Raw genomic sequence first — 26,661 nt, 5'->3', positions numbered from 1 at the left:
AACGAAACAGACTCATTATAATAACGGTGTTGACGCGTACGCATAGATTTATGTGCGCATACGATTCCATGTACGTATTAACTATGATTATATACCCTAGGATTCTTTTTTTTCCTTTCGAAGACAACAGTAACATTTTGTACACATATTATCTTGATCCATACGGTACGTTACGCGAAGTTCACTTTCGTTATACCGAAATACAAACGAAGCAGAGAGGAATTTCGCAGGGATAAAAAAAACAGGAGAAAGGAAAAATTTGACAACGTCTCGGTACACGATAGGTAAACCGAACCGAAATGGAAAAGGTGTGTTTCATTTTTCTTTAAAGATATATTTTTATAGAAATACAGCGTTTATTGCGTTCGCGCGAGGTGGTCATAAAGATGTAACGAAATATGAGATTATCCTTACCGTAGGAAATACCCGGGAAAAGTAGTATTTCGTATTACCGTATGTCCCACGATGTCCCGATACGCAAAGTTCGATAGAATCGGGTATTATATATACATTTTTAATGTGATCGAGAAAAATAGTTCTATTTAATATATGTGTGTACAGAATTGATATACTGAAAATTAAAATCTCTAATAAATGTTTTACATCCTATTGTAATTCGTTATTCGATTTTCGTGCACGTAACGGAATTTCCTCAAATATACATACAATAATTACGCGATTATCGATAAGCGAAAATTATTACTTTACCGCGATATATTCTGGCACGTACATTGTACATATTTTATCGCTCTCAATTACACAATATACATATATCTATTGTATAAATATGTTGCATCATATGTATAGAGTAACAGTAGAAACAGCAGAGATGGGACGCGTAGAAAACAGTGGTAAGTGGCAGAGAGAAAATTTCTGCACTACCGACACAGAAATCTGTGTCGACGAAAATGACGTTCGCGCTTCGGTTCTAATTGGCGCTGTTGTCCGCGCAACGTTTTCTCGTTCTCGCGTGCTGTTCGTTCTGGTACGGATATTCTATTCACGAATAATAACTGATGCGACGGCTTTCTTTTTCTAGTACATGTCACTCGGTATCAGTGGTTTCTTCATAAGTTATTTGTTTGATCCGAAACGTGAAAATTCTACTCGATAACCTAGCGATTCTTATCCTCAGGCGGTTGTTTCCCATTGGCAGGTGTTTCATCGTTATAACGGCTGAAATGAATATTTTTCTTTGGAAAGGTCATTTCGCTTTGTCCGAGAAATTGCAACCACTCTTCGTTTGCTCTATGGCAAAGTGTTAAAATACACTGGCAATTGATCAAATACACTTCACGAATGAATGCGAGCGACGTGCAATCTGTAGTTAGCAAAAGTGTGTGTTGGTGAATCAAATTTTAAACGAAATCGAGTAAGTAAATCTGTTACCAAACAGGATACTTTAACGTTCCTAGCATTAAATAAGTGTAACGTATTTTAATTCCTTTCCTGTCAGCTGCTGCCTGTTTTTCTTTTGCTTATTCTTTGTGCTTTTTAAAATTTCACAATACTTTATTCTCAATATTACATCTTATGTTTCCACCCATTCAAACAAACAGACTACAATACGTTTTATTTCATACCGTTTATTGGTTTTGGAATCATAAAATTTTATAATCTTGCTGTGCCTAAGTTACTGGATGCTATAAACTGTAAGTCTAAAGTACGTAGTCTGTAAAATGTACATTGGAAACAATAATATTATGCAAAACTTCCAAGGGTTTATTTGAACTGCCTTTAGCGACTAAATCATCTTGGTACCACCTGTTGATTTGCTTCTAAAATTAGAGCACTTTGATGTACCATTATGTTCAGCCCGTTCACATTTATAGGTTGAAACGTCAAAAGATTTGTCTGCTTATAACTCCTTAAACTTTTTCTTAAACTTTAAGAAATTTTAATTACTTAAATGTATACACATAAGTAGGCATACAAAAGCATAAAACTTCTTGACATTTTTGCAGGAAAAAAGATGTACGACAGAAGGTAACGATTAAAGAAGATTAAACTATGGCCAACAGAAAAGACAAATCGTCCGCAGGTTTTGTGAGTATTCGATAGTCTTGGAATTAATAGCATAAATGAAAGTAGTATACGTGCTACTGTTAAATATGCATAAAGTGGAATCTATCGCGTTCAATTACATAAAGAAACGTAGGTGCGACCGACGGTAAAGCTAAAGTCGATGCGCTTTTAACGCTCGTTTCTGTAAGGTATTCGCGCTTTCGGAACGTATGAAATTAATTGGATAACAAGGTCGCGCGAGATCGAATTAACGACGAAAAGGATAATGGAGTCTATGTGACGCGTTAGAACCACAGAAAATGAAGTCGGAATTCATTAAATGTAAATGCCAGCTGACAGTGATACGACGCTAGGCGTAAATGTATGTTGAGTTTCCTGTCGTACAGTTATCGGTTGTTTAGCAACGTAATGCGATAACGAAAAAAAACTGCACTTGAAATGGGTTTCAGTTTCAAGAACAAGTATCGAATGGTAAATATAAGGTTTCGTAATAATGAAGCTAACTCGCTCCTCTGTTAATCCGAGTATCGTCTAAAATCGACGATGTCAAGTTTTCGAACTTGGTAGACGACGAGGAAAAAAAAACACTATGTCATTCCATATGAGTCTCGATGGTGAATCGGCCAAGGTGAATTGTTCCTTGCACGGAAAAGATTACATTCTCGAAATCGCGCCGCAAACCGTACACAGATATTAGCACGAGGTAGCGGATTATCACGGTCGCGACGGTTTTACGCGTCGACGCGTATTGGATTCTTTCGGTCGCTCTTTCTCCTTCCTTTTCTTATACGGCGAAACGTCGAATCGACGAAATTCGATAAAATCTGAGCCCGGAAACGCAGGCATATTATCGACCCGAAACAGAATGTTTTCAAGAATTCCCGATAGACTTGCGACGAAAACCGGTCTTTCCTTCCTTCGCGTTCCACATGTTAAAACTTTCAAATTTTCTATCCGATGTTCACCGAATCGAGAACAAAGTTGCGTCGCGCGAAAGAAGAAACGATGAGGATTATATTCGAAAAGCGCGAATGAACACAGATAGATAGAAGATAAACGGGAAAGAAGAAAAGGGAACGAAAGGAATTACACGGCTGTCGGTCGCAGTCGGTTACATCATCGACCGTTCGCGCAACTGATCTCATCCGTGCGCGCAACTTCTATTTCTTTTTTATTTTCGTTTGCGAGAAGCAACGCCGCGTCCAACAATACAATCGAGTTTAATTCGCGACATTTCGCGCGGAACAAGCTCGTTTCGGTCGTAGTCGCTGGCGTAAGTTTTAAAAATGATTCGCGCGGCTGGAACACATTGTTATTCGCCGAGCAGATTTATCATGCTTTCTGTATTTTCTTTTGTTTTCTTTTCGTTGGACTAGAATGCGCTTCTGCATTGGGGAGGTAACACTTTTGCGCGAATTACCGGAACCTTGAGCTATTTACAGGCATGACATACTTGTTCGAGCGGACGGTGACGTAGAAAACATAGGACGTGAGTCAGTGGAACCGATGACGGTCATGTGGAAGCGTTACCGATCGCTAACATCCAAATATAATAATTGGCCGGCGTTTGCGGGACAACCGTTGTTGGAATACGCGTACAGAATAGTCGTAGAAGGAAGAAGCGGAGGCGGGAAGAAAGTTAGCGAGTAGCATGCGATAGTCGAGTGATAAGCAGCGGGCCATGGCACGGAGAAACGGTTCCTCGTTCCGACGATGAACATCGAAAGCCGCGATCGCGCGCTGCTACGCGACTGGATTTGATTCGAACCGACCGGACGTGGGTAGAGAGTCCAGCGATCGAGTACGCACGCGCATTTCTCCACCGAGTCTCCTTGGGCCAACGCGATCTCGATCTTCTTCCCTTCTTTCGGCGCGTTCGATGACTCGCCACTCGGCACTCGCCTCTCGTCGCTGATTCCGTTACCTCGATCTCGCCTACCACCTCACCGTTTCAGACGCAACTCTGGGGATCGCGTTATTCTCGTCAGTCGAACGTCGATCGTCGGTCGATCACGGCAAAGGAATTCGAAATAGTTGCTGACTGATCTTTATCTCTCGCGATAAACGCGAGGTGCGTTGTCCGCTAATATCACGATAACGTCGCATGAAATAATCAGTTGCATCGAATATCGCGAACGTTCGAAACACCAACGTTTATTCCTGCAATAAATCGTGAGAACGTGCATAACGTAAAGTGTTCGTGATTTTCGATGAATCGCGTGGTTGATGCGCGTTACCGTCATCACCGAAAAGAAGACGTTGCTCCGTTCGTCGTTTTACAAGATTTGATTCATGATTACGGATTGGGTAAGATTCCCTTCGTTTACCTCTAACTTGTTACGACGTAGGAATTAAGAGAAATAGAAAGGAGGAGAAAGAGTTTCGATCATCGACCTTGATAGTTTAGAGCTTAGACGAAAGGCGATCGAATGCCGAACGCGTGCCGAGCTTCCGTATCCGAACGTCCGGTAGAATCGGATCGCACCACTGACTGACAATGTCGCATAATCGCGAAACGAAATCGTGTCCGATCGATTTAACGAATTCGATGGTTTTTCAGCTGGATACATGGTTCGGTCGGCCAAAAAAATCTGGGCGTGGAGGTGGGGTCAGAAGTGGTTCGGGAAACAACACGATACCCCGGCCCCACTCCGGCGATGATTTCAACGAGATCGAACAACAACGTTGTATCATCGAGAGGATGGATAAAGAAACGATGAACGACAAATTCGAAGAGATGTTGGTGAGTAGAAGAATCGACCGAGGTGAAATATCGAAAGTCAAAATATAAGGTATACCTTCGCGAAGCATCGTTTGACGATACACGATACTCTTAACCTGCTTTTTCATCGTCCGTCAAGGCCAATATGAATCTCACCGAGGAGAAGAAGGAACCGTTGCGACAGCAATCGGAAACGAAGAAGAAGGAAATGTTGGTGCTGCATTACAAAGGCAGCATACAGGAGAACAGGTCAAAGTTCGACAAACCGGCGGATTACATACAGTATTTGGCACAACCCGACTTGAGCGTAAACAAAATTTATAACTGCGTCGAATCATTGAGAATAGCGTTGACCAACAATCCTTTGAGTTGGGTTCAGGAGTTTGGTACGAAAGGATTGAAACAGGTTTTAGCCACGCTCAACGAATGTTATAGGAAGTAAGTATTCCCGATCGAAAAATACCAAGAGATCGTTGCATTCTGTCGCGCGTGACATCGGTATATTGTCCTGTCAAAAATTTCTAATGTGCGTATTGTTCTATTCCAGTGCCTTCATATATTACGATAGGTAATTTATGTAAAAATATTCTATTTGCTTCAATTTTATTAGCGACTTAGATTCCTTTTACGCATCGTTCATTTTTATTTTTGCTCCTTAGCTTTCGATATGGATGCGCGTGTGGGCGTATGAACAAAATAGAAAGAAAGAGAGGGAGAGAGAGAGAGTAAAAGCGAGAGTCCAAAGTATTATTTTCGTAGACAATATTGTCCAGATCTTGAATTTGCGAATTATTTTTTACGCTAGTGATCGATCTGTTTTTCAGTGAGAGATTACGGTTACTCGTAGCGTTACGTGGCAACAGGACGCACACTTTCCAATTTTTCTTTTTTATTCTTTTGCATGATAAGTGGCCTGTCCGTATAATATTGCGCGCATCGATGTTCCGTTTGAACGACTCGCTTGTTTGACTTGTTATTCGAACAGTCACGCAGCTTTCGACGAACGACCGTTAATTATATATTTATTTCATCCACGAAAGTTGTCCACCGCTGAAGCTATTCTTCTCTGTCCCGTTGCAGCGACAACAGATACGAGCGCATACAGTACGAATGCATCCGATGTTTAAAGGCCATCATGAACAACACCGTTGGCATAAAGGAGATGTTGGCTCATCAAGAGGCGCTTACGATTGTGGCTAGGTCGTTGGAGCCGACGAAGCCATCTGTCATGTCCGAGGCTGTGAAACTACTTGGAGCCGTTTGCCTCATATCTAGCGATAGTCATAAAAAAGTTCTGGACGCGATCACCATGAACGGCGAGTTTAAAGGAAGAGAGAGGTTTTTACCGATAGTACAAGGACTGATGAACAAGAAGAACGAAAATTTAAGAGTATGTTCTTTTCGTTTATTCGCTTCCTCTTGTTTTCTTTTTCCTCGGTGACGCGCACCTTGAAATGATCCGCGTTCTCGCGACAGGTGGAGTGCCTTCAACTGATAAATTCCATAATCTCGTCGGCCGAAGAACTGGACTTTAGGTTACATTTACGAAACGAAATTATGCGAGTCGGTCTAGCGGATATTTTGGAGACATTGGAAAAAGACGAATCGGAGGATCTGGCGAGGCACTTGAAGATTTTCAGCGATCACAAGGAAGAGGATTACGAAGAGTTCGTACAGCGATTCGATCACGTTCGATTGGAGCTGGACGACGTCAATGATTGTTTCGAAGTGATTAAAAATATGGTGATGGAAACGTCTGCGGAACCTTACTTCTTATCGATACTGCAACACCTGTTATTCGTCAGAGATGACGCGTTAGTGAGGTAAAGAAAGCTGAACACTATCGATGATGGAACGAAATGCTTTTCGAACGTCGCTGTATCTTTTGTTTGTTTCGGCAGGCCGGCCTACTACAAACTAATAGAAGAATGCGTGTCGCAAATAGTGTTGCATCGTTCGGGCTGTGATCCAGATTTTAGCGCGACAAAACGTTTTCAAATAGATGTACAACCGCTAATAGACACTCTGGTGGAAAAATCACGAGCAGAGGAGGAAAGAAGACTGGTCGAAGTGTCGCAGAAATTAGAGGAAGCAATAGCGAGAAAGCAAGAGGCCGAAGCGAAACTTCAGCATGCGGAAAACAAAATCAGGGAGTTGGAACAAGGATCGGGGAGGTCGGGTAGCGGTAACGTGGTAAGCTTCGGATGCGATCAACTCGCGATTAGAAGAGTGCACTTTTTCTTCTAATTTCTCATGGTTTACGGGATTTATGCGTAGAAAGGTGGTACGAGTGCGCCGATTATGTCTGGATCAGGACCTCCTCCGCCACCTCCGCCGCCTCCTCCGCCTGGTGGTGCCTCCTTACCGATGGGAGGGGGACCGCCACCTCCTCCGCCTCCGCCGCTTCCAGGTATGGGAGGACCACGTCCACCTCCGATGCCCGGATCCATGGGACCACCACCACCACCCATGCCTGGTATGGGTGGACCACGACCACCGCCACCGATACCTGGAGGACCTATGCCACCGCCGATGATGTTCGGTACCCCAGCCGGTCCGGCTGCTCAACCGCTACCCTACGGACTGAAACCGAAAAAGAAGTGGGAAGTCGATGCTCCACTGAAAAGAGCGAATTGGAAGGCCGTGAGTATCACTGAACGCCTGTTATCGTATTTTTGTTGAAATATTTCCAAAACGGGTAACGCGTTGTAGATTTTACCGCACAAGCTTACCGAAAAATCGTTTTGGACGAAAGTGCAAGAGGATCGGTTAGCGAGTCCCGAGATACTGGACGGATTGGCACAAAGGTTTGCGTCTAAACCGACTGGAAAAAAAGTCGACGACGTCGTGGACAAGTAAGTCGAGTTAACGTGGGAATCATTCCGCGAATGAATCTTTAACGAGATTTTACTTTCGTCGCGTAGGTCGGCCTCCACGAAGAAAGTGAAGGACCTAAAAGTTCTCGACGGCAAAGCCGCGCAAAATATACTTATACTTTTAAGTGGCACTTTGAAACACGCGTCGTACGAGGAGGTTAAGTCTGGCTTGCTGAAGTGCGAAGGAGCCGTTATCTCGGATAATATATTACAAGGATTGATACAGTATTTACCACCGCCCGATCAATTATCCAAGTTGCAAGCTTACAAGGATCAGTACGATGACTTGACGGAAGCCGAACAATTTTGCGTTACCGTAAGTATTATCGTTTAGTCTTCGTTTAGGCTTCGATTAAACGTTATCGAAAATCAACAGATATCGACGATCAAAAGGCTGTTGCCAAGACTGAGATCGTTGAGTTTTATGCTGCGGTACGAGGAATTGGTGCAAGACGTGAAACCAGATATTGTAGCGGGCACGGCGGCTTGCGAGGAAGTGAAGGGTAGTAAAAAGTTTGCGAAAATTCTTGAACTGATCCTACTGCTCGGCAATTACATGAACTCTGGTTCGAAGAATGGTCAAGCGTTTGGATTCGAAATTAGTTTTCTCACAAAGGTTCGTGGATGATAACGCTTGCACCCGCACGATCGAGATTGGCTAATCCATGTTCAACGAATACGCGTTATTCGCGACGCAGTCTAAAGATCGTTTTGTGTCTCTTTTTAGCTGACCAGCACGAAAGATATCGATAACAAGCAAACTCTTATGCATTATCTGGTGGACACGATAGAACGAAAATTCCCGGAGTGTCTTAGCTTCTCGGAAGAGTTATCGCACGTCGACAGGGCGAGTCGGGTCTCGTTGGAAAACGTTCAGAGAACTTTGCGACAAATGGATAGTAACATACGAAATCTCGAGCAAGATCTGTCGAACGCCAAAATTCCTCAATCCGAAGAGGATCGATTTGTCGAAGTTATGGGTGTATCCTTTTTGTCTTGAACGCGTCTAGTATAGTCTGTGATCGATTTTTAGTTCGGTGATAAAAATTAATTTTCCTTAATGACGCCATTTCACAGCCGTTCGCGAAAAAGGCACGCGAATCGTACGAGGTTATGCAGAACATGTTCAAAAATATGGAAACGTTGTACAGCGAAATTTCCGAATTTTTCTCTTTCGACAAGCAAAAGTACACGATAGAGGAGTTCTTCGGTGATATAAAAACGTTCAAGGATGATTTCGTCGTAAGTACTAACAAAATAAAAAGACTAGAAGAAGGAAAAAGGAGCGGACCGTAAGAGAGCCGTAACATATTTTCTTTCGTTCACATTGCCGTTATCGCGTTTTTTGCAGCAAGCGCAGAGGGAAATAATAAAATTGAGGGAAGGCGAGGAAAAGCAGAGGAGAGCGAGGGAAGCGCGCGAGAAGGCCGAAGCGGAGAAAGCGGCTCGGGCAGCGCGCAAACGCGCGCTCGTCGACATGAACGCGCACGAAACTCAGGAAGGCGTTATGGACAGCTTGATGGAGGCTCTGCAAACTGGTTCCGCGTTCAGTCGACCGGATCAACGACGCAAACGGCAAACGCGCGCCGCTGGTGGTAAGTTGTACAGGACTGCGTACTCTTCGACGATATCTATGAAGAAGGAGAACGCGCGTCGTCGAAAGTTGCACGTCGCTAAACTAATGCACGAATCGAGAGAAGCCGAGCGAAACGAGAACTCACGCCAGGTCGCGCGAAGCGAAAGCCTAGTTGGCGGCTCTCTCGTTAGACTCGCGAGAGATGTCGATTTCGCGCAATACGCGACGCCGGAAGAGAATCAAGACGTTTACCAGCGATTGTTATTCGATCAGGCGTCGAAAGCGCCCCGACCGGACAGACGATTCGCTAGAGTTAGCTCGTTCAAGAGAAAGAAACAGAGCGAAATCGCGCGCAAAAAGATTCGTTCCGACAATTCGTGGATCGGGGAAACTCCTAAAAGGGATGTTCTCCTGACGTTGAACCCGCGTCAAGACCTTAACGAGAACGTACTCTCCTCGAACGACTCGATCCGCTATTTGATACCCGACGAAAATCGCTGTCGGAACATCGCGTCCTACAAATCCGTCGTGGACGAACTGAAAAGACACGCGTCGAACAATGCCGAGCGAACCTGGTCGAGCGACGGTCCGCGAGTTCCGCTCTCGCCGTCTCTCTACAAACAGATATTGATAGGCGAAGCGCTGAAATTGACCCCGGTTAAGCAGAGACGCGTTATAGTAAGTAAGAAACGTAAACGGAACAGCATCGTGCGCCGTGCCGTTAACGCGCGCAAACAAAGGCACTCGCGATCGAAACGAGGCGGAAGCACGCGGAAAACGTTCGGATATTTGGGTAGTCCGCCTAGCACGACTGTATCGTTGCTAGAACCGTCGCCCGAGCATGACGTTTCTATCTCGCGCGCGTCCGACACCGCGTTACGGAAAATATCCAAATCCGTAGACGATCTAGCTACCAAAATCGGCAAAAGAATCTCCTCGCCGTTCAAGCTAACACGAGCGAGAATCCCCGACGATATAGTTCGTTGGAGGGACGAGAATCAAAACGATCTATCAACGTCACGTCCGACCAGTAACTGTTCGAAACGTTTCTTTCGAAACGCTAATGCCGCGGATTCCAACAAGAAATCGAACGAGCACTCTAACGTTTTCAAGCAACGCGAGTCTACGATTAACGCTTTCGAAGAGTTTCGTGGATCCTTTCTGAACGCTAGCGACACGACACCGACCACGCGTTCGTCCTCGATACCAACGTCTCCGCCGACGACCAAACTGAAACGCGACAGTACTTCTGGAAGCAATGGACAGACGGTTTTAAAGAAAAAACATCGAAGAAAGATTTGGAAATTCTGGTGATGGAACTATTCACGTCATTGCATTCTTTCGGAATGACGGGACACATAAGACGGACACTGATTTCTTCGAATCTTACAAAAAAGACTGCTTTCGGTGCTGTGATTATTGTATTTTTTTATGTCGCCACGAGACAGAACAAATTTTATGCGTACGACAGGCTTATTCGCGACGAGCGACATTTTACGCGTTACCTATTTGCATTTAAAAAATTTTTATCAAGAATCTCGATGCGTCATTGACATTGTAACAATGAATTTTTTTATGAAAAATTGTTAAACACGACCGACTGTCACGGACTTGTACCTATTTTTTTGTAACGTTATTTTTTACCGACCAATTTTGATGCGCGTAAACTTGTATCGATCTGTTGTAATCCTACTCGTTGTTAATACCGTGATATTAGAGTCAATAAAGAGATTTGTTGCACCATCGAGGTAAACGATAACTTGCCTGTCACACGTGGCTCGTTTTAACCGAAATAAACGGTGAAATAGGATATATCGAGATTAACTTGGACGGACAGCGATTTCGAAAGCGATCGCACGTAACGCGGACCGACGACGAGTGTAAACGGACGCAATGGCCGCGATCGTGTCAGGGAGGAATCGAAACAGCGTAAATATTCATGTTTTTCTTTACTTTTGCAGCAGAGAGAAGAGCACAGCTCAATAGAAGTCGATCGCGTACGGGATTAGTTGGAACTGGTTTACTGGGAAGAGAACTTTCGACGTAAGTATCCGGCCGACGCGACGCGACGTTAACGCGGACCAGGACGTCGTTGAAAAGTTTCCGTTCCACGAGAACCGTACGGTTTTATTCGTTCCTCTTAGATTACGACTATCGTTCGATCGCAAAAGGTACGATCGTGAATCGCGAACGCGTTGGCTCGAATTACCATAGAGAAGAAAGAACAGAGCGACACTCTCGAAATAATACATTGCGTAATGTGTTCATTGTTGCAGAGAACTTTTAAGCTCGGCGTAATCCATGGAATAACCCGTTTCCGTCCTAAACTCGAAACTGTGATGGATCGAATCTTCGTTTTATCGATATTCCGATAAAAAATATGCTCGGTGAAAAGGCGGTAGAACGTTGCGAAACGCTAGCGTGACGACTCGTTCGCGTTTACGGGATGCGTTTCCTTCGCGTTACGATTCACTTGACAAAGTCTTCCTCTTACTGCCCGAAACCTTTAGAAACGATCGTCGCACGGTATAAAGCGACGCGCGTACTTGGGAGGACTTGGAAAGAAGTAGAAGAAGACGAGAGCGACTCGTTTAGTTAATTTCTGTACAGCTTTTTTTCTACCAAACGAACGATCGATTTTCTATTTTTTAATATCGCTTCGATATCGCAGCGACGACGTAAATACGATTTTCTGTGAACGCGAAATATATCATAGTGTACATACACGGATAATAGGATATACGAAGAGATACATGTACGTATGTATACGCGGATCGCGCGTGGTCGCATTTTGAACACCGACCGCGAATACGATACGTACGGCTTCTTTTAGCGAATATTAGTCCGTTCACGTGCCCGGATCGCCTTTTGTTTCCGTGAAATTTCAGAACCGTGCCAAATCGACGAAACCTTAAAAAAGAGGAACACAGAATCGCGCGAAACGAGATCGAAGTCGAATCGACGAATTTACAAAGAAATATTTTGGGACCGTACGCGTACGATTAGCTGCGGTAACGAAGACCAATTTTATTTTTCGAATCTCCGAATGAACTACCGTTTATACCGTATCTATTAATGCGAATGTTAAGGAAGTTGTATCTATATTGTGAATATGTGATTTTAGATAGCATCAATACATTACGATCAACATAATCGACCGCCAGGTGTTTTTATTTCACGAACATCGGTAGCGATCTCGCGTTCGATTCGGACGAATATCGTGTGTACGTGCAGAGCACGCGCGCGCCTCTATCGACGCATCGGTGAAACCGCGCGATCTCTTTTGGAAGAACGCGAAATCGTTGGACGAGCGATCGTTCGTTGGTCTGTTGGCCGCACGGATCGTTAAGGATTAATTGGAATATCTTGTTTTCTCGATTGTTCCGGGTGCATGCAACGAAGAAGCCCCGCAACGGCCAACTGCACCGATGTCGGTGTTTGTACAGCGCGTGCGCGTGCGTGCGCTTGCGCGTGCGTGCGCGCGTGTACTCGCACACCTGCGGGAGAACGGTTGAATCTATCTACAGGCGAGGTCGCTTATTCGTACGTGCAAACACGTATCCTGTACCTTTCTCGTCGTACGCGTGCCGTGGGTGAATCGATGCACTTCCAACGAACAAATACGCGATCGAGCAACGTGTTTCCAGTGTTTTCAACGTTTTCGGTGCTCGTTCCGGTGTGTCGCGATTCGTCGATCTCCGAATCTGTCTTCGGGACCGGGTTACGCGTTCTCGATCTCGGAACCGCCGTCGAAACAATACGTTTCGGGACACGATCGAAAGCCGTGACACGAGCGAACGCGCGAGCACGAACGCCCGCTCGCCCAACCAACGAGACTTTGAACATTCAAGTATCTCGAACCGATGGCTCGTGACGCGCCCTCGTTCAGTCTCGTCACCGGGAAGGAAAACGTGTTTGTCGCTTCCGTACAACGTCCAAGAGTCGACGGCGCAACGCCGAATCTCAGCTGGACGAACAGTCGATGCACAACTTTAAATTCTCGTTTTCCATACGAATCAGTCGGTGACGTTCGATCGGCCGAATCGGTGTTGTATTCGTAAACGCTTGCCTAATTAGTTCGTGGGAAGGAACAGAAAATTTCGAGTTGGACGCGAAAACTCTCGTTCCCGATTTTTCATCGTCGATCGTTGACGCCCCGATCAATCGTGTCGCGTTTCAACGACGAAACGCGTCGCGCTATCGATGTAATATGCAAAGGATACAATGAACGTCCCCATCGTTGCGGGAGACATCGTCGACGACGATACCCACAAGCCGCGTTTTATTCGGGTAAGTAGAGTCCTTTCGATATTCCACGTATCCTTAGAAACGTAATCGCGTACGGATACAGAAAATTTCGTTGTACAGTGAAAAACGTATGCGTGCGTAGGTAACGCCCGATTGAGTCATAACGTCAAAACACTTCTGCGTGTTTCGTTGATTTTATTTGGATTTAAAAACATGACTATCTCCATACACTCCACGTACGCGTACACGTACGTGCTTTCCAAGATGTATTTCAAACAAATCGCAACCGATCGCTTATCGCTGTTACGACGTATCGTCGTCGAACGTAAGTAGTGCGCCATCTTTCAGATTACCGTCGAACAACAACGAACGCTAAATATATTTTGAACAATGATAAAAAACGTAGCGCGATATTTGACTGTACGGTTCAGAAACGTCTGGTAGGGTTTTGGAAACGTTAGATTGTTCGGATTCGTTTTCGTGCGCTTATTTGAAAATGTCTCGTCGTTATGTTGCGCTTAATCCGGTCATTAGCGTACTACAGGCAATTCGGTAGGTGAAACGCGGAAGAGCAAATTTCGACTTTCTCCGTTTAAAGCCATAAAATATCTATTTGGCGCGTTCGATCTACCATAGAGATACTGTAACGATAAATTGAACGATCGTTACACGAAATGGTTATACGACGACCGACGCTGCTATTCTATTCTTTACAATTCTGACATTTTCTTCCGCCACGAATATGAAACGCGCGCCTCCGGTAATTTTAACAAGGTTTAACTCGAAGGTTTTTAAAACAGAACGAATCGAGTGAAGCTTACGACGGACACTTTAAATACGAACTGAAACACAAATTGAAATTTTGAATCGTACATGCGATTCGATTGGAGTCGAGCGCGAGACCAAGATACGGAATTAACCGAAGTTGTCCGAAACGAGCACGACGCGTTAAAACGAAGTTTGCCGAACGGCGTAAATGTTGGCGAGGCCTGACAAAGAGGAAACGACGAGGAGAAGGGGAAAGAATAAGTCCCGATCGGTCCCTAAGCAGAATAGGATGGAAGGTGAGCAACCGGTGGCCGGTGGGCCGTGTTGCGCGCTAGGTTGGTGCGCGTCGATCGACGCGAGTCGACGCGACGGTGATCCGTAAATCTTCTCGGTCTTGTTCTCGGTCGCTCCGTCTCTCTTTCTCTCTTAGCCCCGAATCCCTTTTCCCCCCGGCGGAGGAATCGCGATCCTCGCCTTTCGTTCTCCCTCCTTTTCGCGAACGCGATACCGTTCGCCAGCCCTGGGAATTCCGCTTTCCCGTAGAAAAGAAACGCACCGCGGAAACGTCGTACGCGTACTTTCGTCTCGTCCGTGAGTTTTCGTCGTTCTCGAACTTCCTGTCGCGAGTGGATCGATATATTTCTCTCGTCGATCAGCCGGTACAAAGACACCTTACATCGTCGAGCCATGTAATCAAAGGAGAGACGGGTTCGTCGTCTGATCCGGTCGCGAGTACGAGATCGCGTCGAGCCAGCGTATCGAACGAACGTAGTTCTGCGTACGGAATTCGCGCGTTCGGAATTTTTTATCGGACGTGCGTCCAGAAAGAGGGATTAAGAGGGAGCGAGGAGAGGCGGAGGAACGTCAGGAATCTGAATGCGACGGCACGAACGTGCAGCGATCCCGGTGCCGATCGCGAATCGGACGGTAAAGCCTTGGCGAACGTTCGATAACGTTCTATTCAACCTAGAAGCATGTTGATCCTCCCGGACTTGAGGTTGCAGGTAAATAGGACCCCGCCTTAATTTCGATTCTTCTTCCTCGCAAACGAAATATTTCTCGACAGCTTCAAGTTCCTTTTCTTCCCCATTGTTCACGCGCTTTGACGTTTCCAGAAGTTTCCGTGCATCGTTGCAAAAGAATCGCGAACAGACGCGGACAGAGAGACGAAGAACGGTCGACCGAACGAGGTTGAACGATGCTAAAGGCCGATGAAAGAACCCCGCGTTTCCGGTTTGAACGCGAGCGTAAACGGCATGCCTCGAATCCGGTAGAGCGTGCCTAGTCCGCTGAACTCTCGACGCGTAACGCGTAACCCGTAACGCGACTAGTTCTCGCTGGCAAAAGCGCGGGATTACGAGAACGCCGCGCCACTGCGGCGGCACGCCGATACCTGGATTCGATCGAACGTTCCGACCCCGAATTTTCGAAGCCCGTCGCGGCGTATCCGTGAACGTCGTCGTTCAAGAAAGAATCCCGTTAGTGGACCGAATCTCGTCGCGTCGAACTCGTTTCTTTGGATGCTCGCGCGTTAACGCGGACACTCGCGCGGAGGTCTTCGACTCGGTTCCGGCTTCGTCGTCGTTCCGCTTCGTGGTCGGTCGAGTCCAGCGCGTCCCGTTGCTCCACGTTATCGCGGAATTCGATCGAATCGATGAATTATCGCGAACTCTGTTAATCGACGGCGAAGCGCGTCGACCTTAAAATTACGTCGCTAGGTAGAAGCCTCCGCGTCCGAGTAGGGAGATAGAGCGGACGTTATCCTTCTCCCCACCATCGGTGCCGAAGTTTCTCTCCTTTCACCGAGAAGCAGCTGGCTCCACGGAGTCGGCGGTAGCCTCGGGAAACGATGTACCGCGGAAGCTACGTCGGACTTGTTTTAGTCGTCGGACGCGTTTACGCGTAACGTTGACGTTGCCGGACTTCGATTCTCGTTCGTTCGTCGGCGAGAAACGCGACGAACGAACGGAACGGGCAAAAGGGGAGTGGAAGAAAGGGTAGGATCGCGATCATCCTTCCTCTGCGTCCGCACGGTAACTTCCGTGAACAAGCGTTTCGGTTGGGCAGGTCGGGTATCGCAGCCGAATCGACGGAGACGATCCCTCGATTCGACGCTCGGAACGGACACGATATAGCGCTCGATCGGAGGAGAAAGATGCGGCCGCGAGCACGTATACTATGTTGAAGTGGGCCTATTACGCGACTCTGTCGAAGAAACGCGCGTCTCTGCCGATCGCGTTGGACGAACGGCAACGGGGGAACGAGAACGAGAGAGAGAAGAGGACGGATCGCGAAAACTCGTCGACGCGATATTCGCGAATAGAAAAAGCTTCTTCTCGTTCGAAGGACGTCGAGGTTTCGCGAGAATCGCCAACGAGAAAATACCTCGGGGTGAGAAAACGCGAGAACACCGACTCGTCGTTTCCTTCGCTTTCTCGATTCAGCGTTCGCCGATTCGCAGTCCGTACGCGAGCACGTATCTCACGATCGATTAGTACCGCCGATAATATCGATAACGAACATTGTAACGTTGTGCAGGGTTCCGATCCGAGGGTGGCCACCTGCCGAGGAAAGCTGCAAAACAAGCGCAGCAAGCTGAATCAGGAGATAAACAAGGAACTTCGATTGCGAGCCGGCGCAGAGAACTTGTTCAAGTAAGAGAGTCGTTTCCGCGTACTCGACTCGTCCGAGTAGCGATTCATTCAGCTCGTCGATTCGTGTTTTAGGGCGACCACGAACAGAAAACTACGGGAAACGGTTGCTCTGGAGCTGAGCTTCGTCAACTCGAACTTGCAGCTACTGAAGGAGCAGCTCGCCGAGTTGAACAGCTCGGTCGAACTGTACCAAAACGTTGACAGGTTGGTAAGACGGTTCTCGATATTCGGTGTACCCTCCTGCAAACTCTTCCGCCTCTTTAAGCGTACGTACGCTTTTTCTGTTTTCAGCGATGAACCGGCAATGCCGATGATACCGTTGGGACTAAAGGAGACCAAAGACATCGACTTTCGGGACCCGTTCAAGGTAGGCGTCGCTAGAAGACGATCGTCGAAGCGATCCCCGGATTTCCTCATTCCAACGGTGGCACCTCCGACGAATCGTAATTGATCCGACTTTCCTCGCGTTTCGAGATCTCTTTTCTTCCTCCAGTCTCCCCGGTCCGACCTTTTACGATCCTCGAAAAGTCTAGATCGTCCGAAGCCGGACCGATCTCTAAGTATTCCCTCATCGACGTCGAGGATCGTTGCGGTTGTAGAGTACCAGAATGTTTCTCGTTTTTCACGAACGCGTTGCCGACGACCGGCACCGGCTCTAACCGCGGCATCGTCACGACCAACGTACCGTTCGTCGTGTTTCTCTCGGCAGTGCTGCCGCTGACCGATACTTCGCAAGGGAGAGTGAGCTGTAACGCCTTTCCCTTGATCGTAACGCGCACGTAGTTGGGCTGGACGTCCACGTCGAGATGGCAAGTGTCCAAATACCTGAAAGCATGCGTGATTCGTGACCAGCGATCGCTTTCGCTGTTTCGATTTCGAATTATCGTGTCGTGTGGATCACTCACTTGTACACGGCAACTTCCAATACTACGCGATCCCCGTACCGTTCGTGGTCCAACTTAAACGGTACCTTTGGCTGATTCGTGTTGTACGGTCTGCCATCAGGACTGAATAATTTCTGTTCGTAATTGACCCGCGATTCGTTTTTCCGATTCTTTTCTCGATTTTTTAACTCCTGTTTTCGGGCCAATCGTTCCGCGATGGCAACGCGTTCTTCCGGCGTGTGATGACTAGTTCGTTTCCAGAATTTTTCATCGTCGGTGTCTTCGTCTTCCTCCGCGTTTTCCTGAAAGAAACCGTAACGCGATCAAACGAACGTCATGGCAGCGTGAAATTTATCGACGCTAGAAAATTTCGAACAAGTCGAACCGATGAAGAAACGATCCTCCCGTGACCACGGAGAATTTCCGCTTTCCTAGCTTTTTCGTGTCTCGCGCAGTTCTCCGCGATTTCTCCCTCTAGACGAGCGTATGCTTGCAACGCTTTGATGCGTTCGGACCGTTCGATCGGTGTTCCGTCTAGCTCCTTCAGCTGCGGCAGCGTCGCGATCGAGTATTCTCTATAACCTTCGTAATCAGCGCACGGATTTCCCATCAAGAACAGTTGCTCCAATCGTTCGTTGCACCTGTTCGCGCAAGTCGCCTAGTTATCGACGATCGTACGCGAAATCGACCTACTTAATAAACGCTATCGTTTACCTTAACCTCTTGATCCCTCGTAGATCGCCGATAAAATTTACGGTTAAATCCAGCTTCTTCAAACTCTCCAATCCCTCCAAGTTCTCGATCGCTTCTATATTGTTCAACGCCAGATTCAGATACTCCAGCTTCTTTAACCTGCTGAGGTTCTCGATCCTCGACACGAGATTGTTCTGCAATAACAGAATCTTCAAATGCTTACACGTTTTATCGATCAGTTCGATCTTCTCGATGTTCTCTTGATGCAGAGCGATCTCTTCTAACGTGGATATTTCTCCTTCGTTGTGTTCCGAACGCTTTCGTATTAGATCGAGCGTAATCCTCGTCATGTTGACCGATGTCGTAACGTCCGCTGTCGACAAAGACGCGCGGCGGTCGCTAAGCAGCGCGGTAGCGTATCGACGTAACTCTAGTTAAACGATAACTCGTGTTTCGTCGTTCTATCATTCCCGCAGGACTTTATTCTCGAGCACTACAGCGAAGATGGAGGAAACTACGAAGAAGCGATCGCGGATCTCATGGAAACTCGCCAGGTAAGTGAAGCCTCCTGTAGACTGACATTGTGAACTGGGAAACACGTTTTCACGGCAAAACTTTACGTTTTCAGGCGACGCGAACACCGACCAGAGACGCGGCTGGCATCGCGTTGTTGCTGCGTTACTACAACCAGTTGTATTTCGTCGAACGGCGATTCTTTCCACCCGATCGAAGCTTAGGCATCTACTTCGAGTGGTTCGACTCGTTGACGGGAGTACCGAGTTGCCAACGGACCGTCGCCTTCGAGAAAGCCTCGATTCTGTTCAACGCGGCTGCTCTGTACACGCAACTGGCCGCCAAACAGAATCGTTTGTCCGCGAGAGGCTTGGATCAGGCGATCGACGCGTTCCTCAGAGCAGCCGGTACCTTTCGTTATATACACGAAAACTTCACCAACGCTCCGAGCATGGATCTTGGACCGGACATGCTCGAGATGCTGGTTCAATTGATGCTGGTACGAGTTCTTAACCCTTCCGCGCGAACCGTAACCGCGTTTCGTTTCTCCTGCTAATCTATTTTCGTTTCAGGCACAGGCAAGAGAATGCTTGTTCGAAAAATTGGAACTACAGTCGAGAGACGGAAGGAACATCGACGTGTCGTTGGACCTCGCACAGGAAGCGGCACAGGTAGCGAACCCGCATTTCTTTGCGTTCGCCGAAGGATCGTTCAACGAACCTCTTTTTACCGTCAACGTTTGCCTATCGTTTAGGTTGCGGCCGTGTACAACGACGTCCATAGGCTAATTTCGCGCGAACCAGTCCGAGACTACGTTCCGGAAACTTGGATCTCGCTGATCTCGGTGAAACGCGAGCATCACTTGGCTCTGGCTCACAAGCACCTCGCCCTCGGACTGTTCGATCGTTCGATCGCCGAATGGCGCCCGGAAACGAAGCTCGCGCTCGAACACGCGCAAAAGAGCGACGGAAAGACGCAACTGGACGTGATCGTGCCGCGAGACGATAACGAGAGGCAACTGTTAGGTGCGTAGTCTGCGAGAATCGACTGGCGACCTCGAGTTTGGACGATCGTTCGACGACGATTGGCCGTTTGTTTCAGGTAAAGCCCATTTCAGGGAAGCGACAGCGCTACACGAAGAGAGCCAGAGGCTACAGAGGATGTGCAGAGATCTGAAAGCGAAACAAGCGTTGGCCAAAGTTTTGAAAAAGGTGCAGGAATCGACGGTAGAGAGCTATAACTTGATCGGAGACGAGGATGATTTTCGAGGGCTACTGGATCCTCCGGATATTATCGGTAAGCGATGCCAGATCGTAAGAAATTTTTAATCCAGGCACTGTTCTAACGCATGGTTCTACGAATCGTTGCAGCTTCCACGAAGTTCCAATTGAGCATCACGCATCCAGACTTTGGGCAGCATGGAGTGGACGACCTTTTCAAGTCCTTGGGTCCAGTCGCCATATTTTCGGCCAAAAGGCACTGGACAGCTCCGCGATTGATACAGCTGCAAAGAGGTCCCGACGGCGAAGGTTTCGGCTTCAGTGTTCGCGGAGACGCTCCCGTGATAATAGCAGCGGTCGATCACAATTCGTTGGCCGACGTAAGTTTTGTCCGATTCAAATCTTCCAAGCTGATCTCTCAATCGCGACGTGACGGAAATAATTGTTCTTGTTTCTCGGCACAGTTGGGCGGTATGAAGGAGGGAGATTTCATCGTAGGAATCGGTGATAAAGACGTCAAGTGGGCATCTCACGAACAGGTGGTTCGATTGATCAAGCAGTCGGGTGACTTTATAAATTTGAAGCTGGTTACGCCGATGGATAGAAATTATTTGAAGGTAAACGCGAGCCGAGATCGACGAACGACGTCGATCGAGTTCATGGACTGACGTGAAATTCGTCGATTCTAGAGGCCTGGTAAAGCCAATCAGCAAGACAAAGGAAGCGTCTCGGCGAGCAGCTCTTCCGGAATCTCTTCTGGTCAACCAAGCCCCGCTGGTTCCGTAACCACCGCTCACGTAGCCAAAAAGCTACCTTGGAATCCGTTCAAAAAATCGACCACGCAGCGCGACAGTAGAGACCTGACGTTCGACAACGTTATCCTGAGATGACTTTTCGAATGCTACGCGCGAACCTCGAAAAATCACCGGGAATCCGAACCCGAACCTGAACGCAAACGAGCCTCAAAAATTGTTCGTAGACGTTCGTTATTTTTCGAGACTCGCGCCCCGCCGATACCTCGGCGAATGTCTAGGTCGTGCCTTTTCTTCCATGCATCCGTCAACAATTTTGTATAATACTTTATTCGACGAATACGTATACTTATCGCGCGTGTCCATACTCGATGGACTTCGAATTTACGCCCGATGGAACTCGATGACCCTCGACGGACAAACGATACGCGATCATGTACAAACGAACGATAAACGAAGGATACCGAATAAATTTGGTCGCAAATTTGTTCGACGTTATCCTCCGCGAACATACACGTATGTAACATGCGATAATTATATTTTGTTCGAAAGGAAAGCCTGGTTTTATTTCCTGCCCCTTCCCTGCGATCGATCTTCTACATTTACTTCTATACAAAACTCGTCATCGTCGTGAAATAAAATTTTATCGAAACGAAGCGCTGTTCTCGAAAAGTATCACGAATAACAGAGATGCGTTACCTTTATCCAGTTTTGTCCTATTTTATTTTTTTTCTTTAACACGCGTGCTCGGATGATTTGAGAAAGCGTGAACGCGCGTATACGCGCGAAGACATTACGGTAGATAGAGAAGAGTAGAAAGGTACGGTTACCGGTGCAACCGAAGCGCGACTTTCACCGATCCAAGGTAGTCGTGATACACGATCGATTACGCAAGCGACCCAACGAACGCGAACGAACGGACTGGGAAGAAACGCTAGTCACGTGTAACAGGCGATCGTGGACCGTTCAACGCTTCGTTAGAGCCATTTAACGCGTCTTTTCGCGTTAACCGAAGTGACAAAAATAAAAACAAGAAGAAAAGAAGACCGTCTGTTCTAACAAAAGGGTAGTGACGCAAGTAAAAAAACAAAAACGTCTAAAGAGCAATCGCATTGAATTTGGTTGTTTGTAACATTCGACGCGCCGGGTAAAGTTCATAGATTCCGATTGAGATTGGCAATACAACGAGAAACGGTAGCCTTGATGTTCAACGAAGCGGCCGAAAATGGGACCGCGGTGAAAGTATAGGGTAGGAATTACGACAAGAAAGTGAATCTTCGAGTGGTCGTCAAATATAAATTTTAAAGGACCTAGTTCGTGTATTGACGAAGATGCGATCGACCGCGACTCGCTCCGAATCGATGAAAAACGCACGATCGAGATGTTAAACGACAGAAACGAAACCAGAGAGGAAAAAATAAAGAGTAGGGTGAGAAGAAGGAGTAGGAGAAGGATAAGAGAAAAAGGCGCGAATGACGGAAGAAAACGCGGCGGTAAGAGCGAGTAAAGCAAAAGGTGCGGTAAGAGTGGCGCGCGTACCACGATCTGGCCTTAAATTGATCGGGCGAGCAAGTAAGCGGGTTACTTCGGTCCAAGTTGGTCGATGGGTAAGATTTCTCGGGAGAACTAGTGGCAAATTAGTCGCGGACGACCGGAGGAATCGTCCGTTTCCGCGGTCGTAGCGCGATCGCTCGAATTCTAAAAATCTACGCGTTCCGACAAAGAGAAAGTTAACGTCGGCATTGTCGATACTTCGAACGGTGCGCGTCGTTGGTGTTACTTCGAGGAGAAAGGTCCTCGAGTTTCTACGTGCTTTTTTAAATCGCGATCCTTGTGCTCGCGATCGCGCCATCGATACACCGGATTTATTCGTTCGCGTTCCGTTCGCGTAACGAGCACGAGGACACACGGACGACGCGAGCAGCGATCGCTAGAAAGCGCCGCGAAGAATCCTCGGGACAGTTATTCTCTCTCAAGTAGACCGATGTCGGACTTTCTCCTGAATGGCGAGTCGACAAATGGCGTAAGAAGTCATCGTGTCTCTCGTAATCGTTGGTAGCTCGCTTGAAATTCGAACGAGCGAAACGAGGACGCGGCAAACAAGCAAGGGAGGGAGGAAGCGAAGGGAGCAGGAACAGGAGAAGGAGGAGGTGGAAAAGGAAGAGAAGGAGAAGAAAAAGAAGGTGAAGGAGGAGGTGGAGAAAGAAGGGAACTGAAAACGCAAAGTAAAACGTAAAGAAAGCATCGGCGCCGCGTTTAGTTGTTTCCGACGACGAGGATGGCCATGTCGGGAGAAGAGGATTACGGACGCACGCTGAGCGAAGAAACTAGGTTGATCGCTCACGCCGAACTTCGCGAGGATGACGCCACTAGGGAACAAGCGTTGGACCAATTTCGGCACTGGATTCAGAAACATCCCGCTATAAAGCGATGCAGAACAGACTCTGCCTTTCTCCTCCGATTCCTTCGAACGAAGAAATTTAGCGTGCCGATGGCGGAAGAGATGCTCGAACGATACTTGACCATCAGACAATTGTATCCGAATTGGTTTCAAAACCTCGACATCGAGGATCCAGATATCGAGGCTATCATTGACGCAGGCTACCTGGTGCCGTTGATGGAGCGCGATCGTCACGGTCGACGGGTGATACTCTCTTGCGCCGGTAAGGATCATAAAGCTATATCTTGTTATAATACGTAAAGCTAATTATTCTTGCCACTCGACTCGTTTTCCTTCTTGTTCTCGCTTCTAGCCACGCACGAGTTGCGCAACTTTTATGATATGTCTACCGTTTTCTTTTCTAGGACGTTTCGATCCGTACAAGTACACCTCCGCTCAAATGGCTCGAGCTCACAGTCTGGTGGTAGAAGCTCTCATGGACGATGAGGAAAATCAGGTTCGCGGCTACACGCACATCAACGACGAATCAGGGCTGACAATGGGTCACCTCAGCGCCTGGTCTCTCACCGATATTCGTAACATGTTACGTTGTATCCAAAACAGTACACCCATGCGACACAAGGAAACGCACTTTGTCAATATTCCAAGTTACGCGACCAAGATCATCGAATTCGCCATTTCTCTTCTTAACGATAAGTTGAAGGCTCGGATCTTGGTACGTATTCGGAAGAGAACGAATCCTTGAGTGTTTTCTTCGATTCATCTTGCGTTTTCCCCTTTGCGAAGGTACACAAGAATGTGGAGGATTTAAAAACGTCGGTTCAAGATTCAAGAATCTTGCCGAAGGAATACGGAGGAGAAACACCGCTCCGCGACATGATCGGTACGCGTTTAAGTCGTAATAATGCGATCAACGAGCCACGTTTCACGTAATTCTTTCAACTTATCGAGTATTTCTTATTGCATGTTTCAGATGCTTTCAAGAAAACTTTGAAGGAACAAAGAGACCGTATAAAAGCTCTTGACGACATGTACATTGAGATTTCGTCGACGGAATATCAGCGTAATGCGAGCGACGGTTTAAGCGGTATACCTGGTTCATTCCGCAAACTGGAAGTCGATTGATACTTCTCTCCATCGTCAGTCTCAGTGGGGTCACGTCGTCTTTTGTTCACGTTCTTAGATATTTATATTATTTCGATGTATCATAATTCTCCTGCCGGTGGTATTAGTTACCTATGATCGTTTCGATTTTTATATACGGTATAGAATAAGATGCTGCGATTATGCGCATCATTTAGCGAAATAATTTCATGTTATTTTTTTTTATCTACGGTATAGAAACGGTAAAGGCGTAGCGTACGTCGATTCATGGCGACGAAAGCAGTGCGCGTTAACGTCGAACGTAAAAGAGAAACGTTTAGAACTGTTCCAAACACTCTTTCTGTTTATAATTTATACAGGATAATCCAACGGTTTATGCTACATCTGTATCGAACGATAAAAGTGTTGCGATATAACGCGTTCAAACATATGCTTTATCGATAATATCTCTCTTTATGACGCTTCGTTCACGTTTTCGAGCTCGAATTCGCGCAGAATTTTTTCCAAGAACTCTGCGTTGGAGGGTGCCGTGGTATAAAGGCTACCTGCAACACGCGTAAAATCGTACGATGATCTTGCTAATAAACTTCGTGTCGACCTAACGAATAAAAAACACTTGTTTACACCTGTACTTACCTAGGAAGTTTCTCACGTTATTGTCGTATAAAATAACTTTACAATTATTTCTGTGAAATATTTTAAATCCTAAACAACGAAATCGCTCGTCCGTTTTATAAAGGGTACTACTCTTTTGCAAATTCAAGTGTGGCTGTCCACTAAAAGGATTGATAAAATCTGCCCAATATCCCATTGCCTGCAGTTTTGTACAAATATCTGATGCTGCCAATACAAACTGAAGGAAAAAAATGAAGAGAGAAAAATTGTAGCACGCCATGCAAGTGGGTTCAAGGTACAAACACTTACATATTTAGTTAACTTTTCTGTCTCTAGATCTCTATTCCATCTCATCTGTTTCGTGTTCACTGCTTGGCTGATGGTGATCACAGTCAGCTGTGCTGAAGCAATATCCAAGCATCCTTGGAAAAGTTCCCCTATACCTTTTCTCAATAGTAAGGGACAATCTTGTGCAACACAACGAAGCAATGGTCTTTGCTGGTTGCCTCTAAAGCGATTTGATGGACAAGAGGTTTCGTTGGACTCCTCGTCCACATTGATCTTGTCATTTGGAAAACTAACTAATTGAGTTTTCACATGGGCAGTGGTAGTTACGTCCGACCAGCCAGGGCCAATGCTTCCTGGCATGTAAAATCTAAAGCCTCTCGGTGTTAATAACTCCCAGTTGGAGTTAATTCCAAGCACAGTACCATCTACATCTAAAATTCAATTATGAAACACGACTATGGTCTAATCAATTTCTGTAGGAGCGACGTGAACGCATATAATTATGAATCAACGAATATACCAACCATCTAAATTTTCACTATTTGTTCGAACGACTTTGTAAGTGTTAGTGTTTTTGTCACTTCGTCGAGAGTAATGAGCCTTCGAGAAGAAATTAACCAATACTATGGCGTTAGTTTTCCTCGCATGTTGTAAGCAAAACATCTGAAAATAATAACGTTGCAAAGGTTATGTTTTGCGATTGTTCGACACATCAGCGACAGATCCGTTGCAGTGCCGTATACGGTTGTCCACGCATATCGTCGATTTGATTTACCGAAAAGAAATATATCGTTACCGTTGAGCCTCAATTCACATGCTGGATCGAAAATTTTCTTATCGAAAATACTGTTTGGCGCTTTTGATTATCTAACCTTGACGGCAACGATCACTTAGTTTCAGCGCAACCATACACGAATATTTATGTAAAGAAATTTAGCGAGAGATCGTATTCATCGAACGACGAGTTTTCGTTCGTTCTGCGCATGTCGGCTCTGACTGGTCCGACTATGTATTTTTAATTAAAGTAATGCACAAACACACCTATAACATGTATGGCGGGAAGTAAGCGTATTATACAAAATTTTGTTTTAGACCGTCATTGCCCTATGTCATTATTCATTTCTGTCGCTCGCGTATTTTATTCTTGATAAGTCATATATAAGGTTATATACTGTGTATATGTTCAACGAGTAGAGTGGAAAACATACAACAACGATTCCAGAAGTAATTGCTAAGTGGCGATGAGTAAATGGTGAAAAGTTAACCGAAGTTAGCTGAGATGCGTGAAAACGGTACGATCTATCGTGGATCGAGTAATAAGT

General features: G+C 46.4%; 5 protein-coding genes across 22 annotated transcripts; 3 read left to right on the top strand and 2 right to left on the bottom strand.

The window, feature by feature from the left end:
• The first annotated feature begins 82 nt into the window (after positions 1 to 82).
• dia (diaphanous related formin 1) lies at positions 83 to 16,966 on the top strand. 17 transcript variants are annotated; one of them, XR_013039393.1, is made up of 18 exons: positions 892 to 985; positions 1,136 to 1,372; positions 1,965 to 2,046; positions 4,586 to 4,768; positions 4,887 to 5,185; positions 5,295 to 5,315; positions 5,828 to 6,137; positions 6,224 to 6,570; positions 6,649 to 6,940; positions 7,025 to 7,390; positions 7,460 to 7,602; positions 7,672 to 7,939; positions 8,000 to 8,239; positions 8,351 to 8,605; positions 8,701 to 8,865; positions 8,975 to 10,509; positions 11,161 to 11,242; positions 11,476 to 12,275. XR_013039393.1 is itself a non-coding variant. In XM_076535737.1 (17 exons), exons 2-17 carry the CDS (start codon positions 2,011 to 2,013, stop codon positions 11,495 to 11,497), a joined length of 3,273 nt encoding a protein of 1,090 aa, XP_076391852.1. In that variant the 5' UTR covers positions 921 to 1,372; positions 1,965 to 2,010; the 3' UTR covers positions 11,498 to 12,275. The 17 variants fall into 17 exon arrangements, 3 of the variants coding, with proteins under 3 accessions (XP_076391850.1, XP_076391852.1, XP_076391853.1); XR_013039390.1 differs by having other exon boundaries at positions 896 to 1,052; XR_013039395.1 differs by having other exon boundaries at positions 925 to 985; positions 1,157 to 1,372.
• Positions 1,008 to 18,926, bottom strand: tilB (touch insensitive larva B). Its single transcript, XM_012296154.2, has 4 exons — positions 18,468 to 18,926; positions 18,139 to 18,394; positions 17,775 to 18,055; positions 1,008 to 17,694 (listed from the first exon to the last, which is right to left on the bottom strand). Exons 1-4 carry the CDS (start codon positions 18,794 to 18,796, stop codon positions 17,283 to 17,285), a joined length of 1,278 nt encoding a protein of 425 aa, XP_012151544.2. The 5' UTR covers positions 18,797 to 18,926; the 3' UTR covers positions 1,008 to 17,282.
• Rhp (GTP-Rho-binding protein rhophilin) lies at positions 16,942 to 21,487 on the top strand. The gene is made up of 10 exons (XM_012296155.2): positions 16,942 to 17,073; positions 17,135 to 17,236; positions 18,923 to 19,000; positions 19,075 to 19,458; positions 19,532 to 19,630; positions 19,714 to 19,984; positions 20,061 to 20,255; positions 20,330 to 20,559; positions 20,644 to 20,796; positions 20,869 to 21,487. The coding sequence occupies exons 2-10, from the start codon at positions 17,174 to 17,176 to the stop codon at positions 21,067 to 21,069; spliced, it is 1,674 nt and encodes a 557-aa protein (XP_012151545.2). The 5' UTR covers positions 16,942 to 17,073; positions 17,135 to 17,173; the 3' UTR covers positions 21,070 to 21,487.
• A 1,722-nt stretch (positions 21,488 to 23,209) lies between these two features.
• Positions 23,210 to 25,067, top strand: LOC100883454 (clavesin-2). Its single transcript, XM_003707984.3, has 4 exons — positions 23,210 to 23,594; positions 23,737 to 24,047; positions 24,119 to 24,215; positions 24,306 to 25,067. Exons 1-4 carry the CDS (start codon positions 23,210 to 23,212, stop codon positions 24,455 to 24,457), a joined length of 945 nt encoding a protein of 314 aa, XP_003708032.1. The 3' UTR covers positions 24,458 to 25,067.
• Positions 24,752 to 26,396, bottom strand: LOC100874909 (cobalamin trafficking protein CblD). Of its 2 annotated transcripts, none has more exons than XM_012296157.2 (5): positions 26,115 to 26,396; positions 25,864 to 26,002; positions 25,361 to 25,770; positions 25,073 to 25,289; positions 24,752 to 24,981 (listed from the first exon to the last, which is right to left on the bottom strand). In XM_012296157.2, exons 2-5 carry the CDS (start codon positions 26,000 to 26,002, stop codon positions 24,890 to 24,892), a joined length of 858 nt encoding a protein of 285 aa, XP_012151547.1. In that variant the 5' UTR covers positions 26,115 to 26,396; the 3' UTR covers positions 24,752 to 24,889. The 2 variants fall into 2 exon arrangements, with proteins under 2 accessions (XP_012151547.1, XP_012151546.1); XM_012296156.2 differs by having other exon boundaries at positions 26,136 to 26,277.
• Between the last annotated feature and the right edge of the window lie 265 nt (positions 26,397 to 26,661).

The sequence above is a fragment of the Megachile rotundata genome, chromosome 9 (assembly GCF_050947335.1).
Source record: "Megachile rotundata isolate GNS110a chromosome 9, iyMegRotu1, whole genome shotgun sequence".
Classification (NCBI taxonomy): Eukaryota; Metazoa; Arthropoda; class Insecta; order Hymenoptera; family Megachilidae; genus Megachile; species Megachile rotundata.
Note: the sequence above shows the minus strand (reverse complement) of the source record. Positions and strands in the feature narration are given on the sequence as shown.

What these genes read in the sequence shown, in the direction of transcription:
- dia (XM_076535735.1), top strand. Translation starts at nt 2,011, where the DNA reads ATGGCCAACAGAAAAGACAAATCGTCCGCAGGTTTT. An exon ending in ACAAATTCGAAGAGATGTTG is followed by an intron (nt 4,769 to 4,886) that starts GTGAGTAGAAGA and finishes TCGTCCGTCAAG; the next exon opens with GCCAATATGAATCTCACCGA. An exon ending in AGAAGAACGAAAATTTAAGA is followed by an intron (nt 6,138 to 6,223) that starts GTATGTTCTTTT and finishes TTCTCGCGACAG; the next exon opens with GTGGAGTGCCTTCAACTGAT.
- Rhp (XM_012296155.2), top strand. Translation starts at nt 17,174, where the DNA reads ATGCCGATGATACCGTTGGGACTAAAGGAGACCAAAGACATCGACTTT. An exon ending in ATCTCATGGAAACTCGCCAG is followed by an intron (nt 19,001 to 19,074) that starts GTAAGTGAAGCC and finishes TTACGTTTTCAG; the next exon opens with GCGACGCGAACACCGACCAG. An exon ending in TGCTGGTTCAATTGATGCTG is followed by an intron (nt 19,459 to 19,531) that starts GTACGAGTTCTT and finishes TTTTCGTTTCAG; the next exon opens with GCACAGGCAAGAGAATGCTT.
- tilB (XM_012296154.2), bottom strand. Translation starts at nt 18,796, where the DNA reads ATGACGAGGATTACGCTCGATCTAATACGAAAGCGTTCGGAACACAAC. An exon ending in CGAGGGATCAAGAGGTTAAG is followed by an intron (nt 18,395 to 18,467) that starts GTAAACGATAGC and finishes TTGCGCGAACAG; the next exon opens with GTGCAACGAACGATTGGAGC. An exon ending in GGAGGATCGTTTCTTCATCG is followed by an intron (nt 18,056 to 18,138) that starts GTTCGACTTGTT and finishes GGTTTCTTTCAG; the next exon opens with GAAAACGCGGAGGAAGACGA.
- LOC100883454 (XM_003707984.3), top strand. Translation starts at nt 23,210, where the DNA reads ATGGCCATGTCGGGAGAAGAGGATTACGGACGCACGCTGAGCGAAGAA. An exon ending in AGTTGAAGGCTCGGATCTTG is followed by an intron (nt 24,048 to 24,118) that starts GTACGTATTCGG and finishes CCCTTTGCGAAG; the next exon opens with GTACACAAGAATGTGGAGGA. An exon ending in ACCGCTCCGCGACATGATCG is followed by an intron (nt 24,216 to 24,305) that starts GTACGCGTTTAA and finishes TGCATGTTTCAG; the next exon opens with ATGCTTTCAAGAAAACTTTG.
- LOC100874909 (XM_012296157.2), bottom strand. Translation starts at nt 26,002, where the DNA reads ATGTTTTGCTTACAACATGCGAGGAAAACTAACGCCATAGTATTGGTT. An exon ending in CAGAAAAGTTAACTAAATAT is followed by an intron (nt 25,290 to 25,360) that starts GTAAGTGTTTGT and finishes TTTTTCCTTCAG; the next exon opens with TTTGTATTGGCAGCATCAGA. An exon ending in TAACGTGAGAAACTTCCTAG is followed by an intron (nt 24,982 to 25,072) that starts GTAAGTACAGGT and finishes CGCGTGTTGCAG; the next exon opens with GTAGCCTTTATACCACGGCA.